The sequence below is a fragment of the Carassius carassius genome, chromosome 2 (genome assembly GCF_963082965.1).
Source record: "Carassius carassius chromosome 2, fCarCar2.1, whole genome shotgun sequence".
Taxonomy (NCBI): domain Eukaryota; kingdom Metazoa; phylum Chordata; class Actinopteri; order Cypriniformes; family Cyprinidae; genus Carassius; species Carassius carassius.
Genome location: NC_081756.1, coordinates 2,945,772 through 2,951,587, shown reverse-complemented (window position 1 = coordinate 2,951,587; position 5,816 = coordinate 2,945,772). Strand labels below are relative to the sequence as shown.

At 36.4% G+C, this 5,816-nt stretch overlaps 1 protein-coding gene across 1 annotated transcript; it reads right to left on the bottom strand.

Moving 5' to 3' along the window:
• Positions 1-2,623: 2,623 nt before the first annotated feature.
• LOC132100085 (fucolectin-5-like) lies at positions 2,624-5,091 on the bottom strand. The gene is made up of 3 exons (XM_059505793.1): positions 4,710-5,091; positions 4,477-4,616; positions 2,624-3,232 (listed from the first exon to the last, which is right to left on the bottom strand). Exons 1-3 carry the CDS (start codon positions 5,018-5,020, stop codon positions 3,210-3,212), a joined length of 474 nt encoding a protein of 157 aa, XP_059361776.1. The 5' UTR covers positions 5,021-5,091; the 3' UTR covers positions 2,624-3,209.
• Between the last annotated feature and the right edge of the window lie 725 nt (positions 5,092-5,816).

Genomic DNA, 5,816 nt, shown 5'->3' with positions numbered 1-5,816 from the left:
GTCTGGATGTTCTGTACAGAGCACATTCAGGGCTTTTTTAGAGATACTAAATGTTTGGAGGTTTCACCATGACCTCTCCCTCTCCTTGAAAAAAAAAAAAATAATTGTTTTCGCCTATGCATTTTCATTCATTTTTTTTCTTTTTTAAGAAATTGAGTTCCAAAGGACATAGCATAACTTATGAATAATATATATATATATATATATATATATATATATATATATATATATATATATATATATTTGTGTGTGTGTGTGTGCGTGCGTGTGTGTGTATGTTAAAAATGCTCTAAACAATGTAAAGGCGTATAATATTTTTTCCTAAAACATTTTCCTTGGGTCTTAAGATTTAAAATATTAAAATGCCATTTTGTCCCACTATCCATTTTGCACCTATGATTTGGTCGTAGAACTTCAAAATGAGTTTCGAATTTGCGTTTGAATAAAGATTTAATGTAATGTTTAAGTTCTTTATGTAGTGTTCCAATTCTAGAGGTTTATTTAAGCAAATACAGCATGACTTTGACTGGAGTCTCATTCAAATGCTGGAGCGGAGGGAGTTGCCATGGCAGCGGGGTGACAACAACTGACAAACTAAATCTCCGTCGCTAGCTGCTGTTTTCACTGCTTTCAGTTGAGTTTAGTCCATAAAACCACACAAATATCACATGCAACTGTTCCAGACACTTTTTTCTTTCGAATATTTACTTAACAGAAAACTTTTAAAGTGTACGTTAGCATCTTAGCTGTTTTCAGGTGAGGTAAGCTAACTCTATAGCTTGTGATCTTTTTAATAAGAGTTTGGACTTTTAAGCACATATTTACGCATAGATTAGATGTTTTGATAGATTCGTAAAGGGTTTGCTGTCAGTTTGTCAGTAGTTTATTGAAACTTGTCTAACACTGTACTGTACTGCACTGTAGTGTTAATCATTGAGGTCACTTACAAGGAGCGCAAATTAACTGAATATAATGTTAGTTAAAACGTGATTTTATCTTTCATGGTAAACAAATATTCATAAAAATTGTTCTGTGGTTTCAGGAGTGAGAATATTATCTGTATACAACAGAAGAGATGCTCCAAAATGTCCAAATGCTCCAAATGCAGAAAACACAGGTGAGCTGAAAAAGCTCTTTGAATAAGTTAATATGCACTTTCTCACAACATATTTTCTTATATCACCCGCGCTGCACTTTCTCTCGTGAAGCCAACAAGGAAGTGAATAAAACTGTAATTCATTGACTGGCCGCTTGAGGCTGGCTGCAGAAGGGAGTCAATCTCATAGACTCCCCATGTTAAAATGCCCAACTTTACAGCAGGAATAAACGTTTACAGCCTGGTGCAAAAAATGATTTTGGTCTATATAGCCAATTTTACCCTTCATGACAACTGTGAGGGGGGTTAATTTTTTTTATAACTCATCCTTTTTAATTATATTAAGCCTTAGATTTCTACATAATTAAGGGCGTGGCCACTTGAGTGACAGGTGAATTGCCACTGCTGTCACAGCCGTCGCGCTTGGTGGGCGTGGCTTAAGCAACCAGCTCCCGCCCTTTTGCCCATTTTCGATTGACGCGCGTTAATGCGCTGCCCACTTTTGGTTTCATAAACTCTCTTTGGAAACCCATGGGTGAAGTCACGGACACTACATCCATGTTTTTATACAGTCTATATTATCACCATGCATCTGTTACATTACAGTTTTTTAGGAAGGTTTTAACATTAACATTCTTTTATTTTATATTTTGTGTGTGTCTGTGTGTGTGTGTGTGTGTGTGTGTATATATATATATATATATAATTTTATTTTCTGCATTTCACATCTGCTCTAGCTTGCTTTCTTTAACATAAACCTCCCTAAATATTGTTGGCTCTGTGATAAATGGCATGCTATATTTCTAGATTATTCTATGATGATGGCCCTTTCGGCAGAGTTGGAGCAGACCTCCTGTTGGACAACATCTCTAAGGCACTAGTCATATGAACCATATGACTAGTAAGTAAAAAATCAAACATTCTGTTAAAAAGGGGTGTTTTTATTTATATTTTTTTTTACATGTTTTTATGTTAAGTCTTCTACTCACTGCATTTATTTGATTAAACATACAATAAAAACAGAAATATTGTAAAATATTATTTGAATTTAAAATACTAAAGAAATCAATGTCACACGATCCTTCAGACATCATTCTAATATGCTGATCTGATCTCTTAAGAGAAAATTCTGATTAAGTAATCTCCACATTTTGAAAATAGGATTTCACCTCATGAAATACTTTTTAATTTTCATATATATTTTCAGGCAGTGTTAACAGAATTTCTTTTATGCCGTGCCTTTGGTTTGCATTTTGAAGTATTTCTGCCTTCGACCCACTGCAAAGAGCGCTTGCATGAGCCTGAGCAAGCATGTCCTAAAAAGCGCATGCGTGCAGTGGACAGTGCGTGTCTTGAGTGTGCATGCATTGCTGAGAGTGCATGATGTCTGCAGTCAGACTCTATTGGATTTTAGTGACATTATTCCTCCATTAGATGGCTACAAGAGATTGTTTTTTCTGAGTCAGCAGTAAAGACCTTTATATTGAAAGAGACTGAAACAGGGTTGTAAACAAGGAAATTGTTTTTACTTTCAACAAAACATTGTAAGATACAGCCATCAAGTGCACTAAGCAGCGCTGTCATCGGAAATGACCCTTAACAGATTAAAGGACAGTACAACAACAACGATATAGCTTTCCTCAGTGGACATTTAAACTAATCTTTTATTTTGAGATTGAGCTGAAGAATGAATGAAATTGTAACACACCCTCAAAGGAATCTAAGATATAGCTCCAACATTTAGGGCAATAATGGTATGCTGTTATTGTATTATCATATCTGCCAAATGTATGGGTCCATAACTTAAAAATGCTACAGCAAAAATGTCTGAAATTTTTTGTTTACATTCAAGTGCACTTTTAATATGACCTCAGTGGACAACATGAATGCAGTAGCTCATATATTGTTTCAAAGCAGCTTTACAGACTGCATGTTTTTCTGTTACAAAACCAGAATAGTCTTTATAGGAGCTTGTATCAGAAAAAGGAGTTGAAATCTAATTAAAATTATAGTATTTACAAGCAAACTTTATGTGCATTTCATAGCAATAAAAATGTCATTTTTTTATTTGGAGTCCTTGCAGGGTAGGCGTCATCTACTCACAGGTGCTGGATCATATGAAGTCTTCACAAGAGTCTACATTAAAAAAAAAATATATATATATATATTACTGTATTCAAAGGATTTACAAATCTCAGATTTCTGAAAAGAAAGGTATGCTCTGAGTTGTGATTGGCTCAGTGCCTCAAGTTTGTGACAGTAATGTTACGCCCCTCACCATTCTGTGATGCCGTCTCCCAGCACGACCAGACAAAAACATTAAAACACATCACAAATGAGGCATTTGTTGGATCCAGTGGGGACATAATTACTAATTATAATGACTTATACTGTATTTTTGTGCATTGCATCCCGTCATGTAAACATAAAATCATGTCTGCATTTGTGATCAGAGAAACGACAAACAACAAGTACTACTCTACACTGCTCAAAACTCATGTTTGAATCATCAGTGGCAAATTCTTTAAATATGAAAACAAATGTACAGGCAGAGTCAGAACAGCCAGCATTGTAGACTACTATCTCAGGATCAGGAAACAGTCCTCCATAAAATGTGCTGCACACATCTCAATATTTAGGATAAATAGTTCTGGAACAGTGTTACAGTGGAACTTAACCACTGTTTTCTCGTTGTGTCCTCTTTTGGAAGCCCAAGCAAAGTAGTTTAGCTTTCACAACGAAACAAACAGCATCTTCACAACATGGCGGCGGCAACAATCAAGAATCAAAGTTACTCCTCCTTTCTTTGCGTGAACATTTGGCTGGCTTTATGCAAATCTTCCTGCAGTGAGTAGACAGGTGGGGGCATGTTTAAACAAGGTGTTTTAGGAGGGAGTGGGCAAGTCTTAACTTTTATTAAGACTATCTCTTTGGGTTTGAGATTTTAGTCTTTGAAACTTTAGGGATCTTATCTATTCACAAACAGCTTGTAACACTCCAAAGAGAAAAGAAAACTAGAAAATGCATCATATGGCCCCTTTAAAATAGATGATTGTTCATTTTTGAAAAAGAGACACAAATAGTTAAGGTCCCTCAATTGAGCATGAATAAGAAGCACGGAAGTGTCAAAATTTTAAGCTGGAAGGGATAGCATCAATAAGAAGCTGCCAATAAGAAGCTGGATTCAGTCTCGTAGAACAATAATACCGGAGTTTCCCACAAGGGTGAAAAATTACCCATGCAGATTCACTACATGTTCGAGTTGATAATGCAAATTCAACCAACAGGAAAGATGCTGGGCTTGAAAGTGACAACTTTGTGAGCTGTGCTTTGTACATCTCTACTGACAATGGACCTATTGTTTTTTTTACCGGTTTTACCTGTTCCATAAACCTCCACCTCACACAGCGTGAGGTATGCCTGGATGTTAGGAATGTACATGTTCACATAACGACCTTCCATTCCACCGCAAGAGAAACTGACAGAACTGCCTGCTGGGACAGATGAAGTGACACCACATCTGCAGAGAGAAAGAGAGAAACCATGAGACAATCAGCTGACCTGCTCAAATCCAGTTCTCCTGACACGTTCATAACTGTTTTCATAACTTCACCTGGGATTGTTGTTGCCATTGTTTTCCAGAGAGTTTCCGATGCGGATCTCTGCTCCAGTCGTTTGCTCCAGACAGCAGTCGCCTCTGTTGGTGACGGTCACGTTGAAAATGTTGTAAGAATCCAGCAGGTCCAGCCTCCACCACGGGTTGAGCTGGCGTGATGTGATGGAGCAGTATGTATAGGTTTCATCTGGATAGGGTTTACCTGAAGGAGAGTATCTGATGCCGTCGATGGCCTTTGCAGCACCACAGCTGTAAAATGTGGATGACTGTACAGCCGTTCCTTTTAATGCCAAATTCTCTAAAAACATTTAAAGAGACAGAGGGTCAAGACTCAAATGTGTGAAGTTTCAGTACATTCCATTTGAGTTAAATAATAAATTCCAACTCAAAACACTTATTAACAATTAACTATGATCAGTTGTTTTTTTTATCAACATTAACAAAGATTAATAAATACTATAAGTTGTGTATAGGTTAATGTTAGTTAATGCATGTTAATTAATGGGACTCAAGTTACAACTTTTTACCTTCAAAGTTTTCTGAACTCCCCTGAATGGAAAAGATGCCTGTTTCAAAAGCAAAATATTTCCATTGCTTTCTGGGATGTGGATCAAGTTTATGTTGCATTTGCTTCTTTAAATGTGTTCACAAAGAATAGTTAAACTGCATCTATAATTGTACATCATTCGATTAATGCGTGTCATTTTTACTCACCCAAAAGTAAGAACAGATAAGAGAGTTCCTCCATCTTGTTTTTTAAAAACCAATAACCAGATACCTGTGATGGTCAGATATGACAAGGGTGTGAGTTTCCCCTTCTGCTGTCTCTTCTACTATATATCCCTCTTTTTATCTGTTTTTCTCTTAGCAGCTCGAGTCTCCACCCTTAGGAAAATCTGGCTGGATGTTTGCTGAATATATTTCACACATCACAGGACCTCCAGAATTGCTTTTCTCAGAACACCTCTCAGGTCAAGTCTGATTTACTAAACAAATCTGGCAAAATGCTAATTAAAGTGCTAAATAAAAGGAATCATCTTAAAAGTTGAATCATGACATTTATAGTGTTTGGTTTTCCTAAATTTAAAATTGTCTTTTATCATT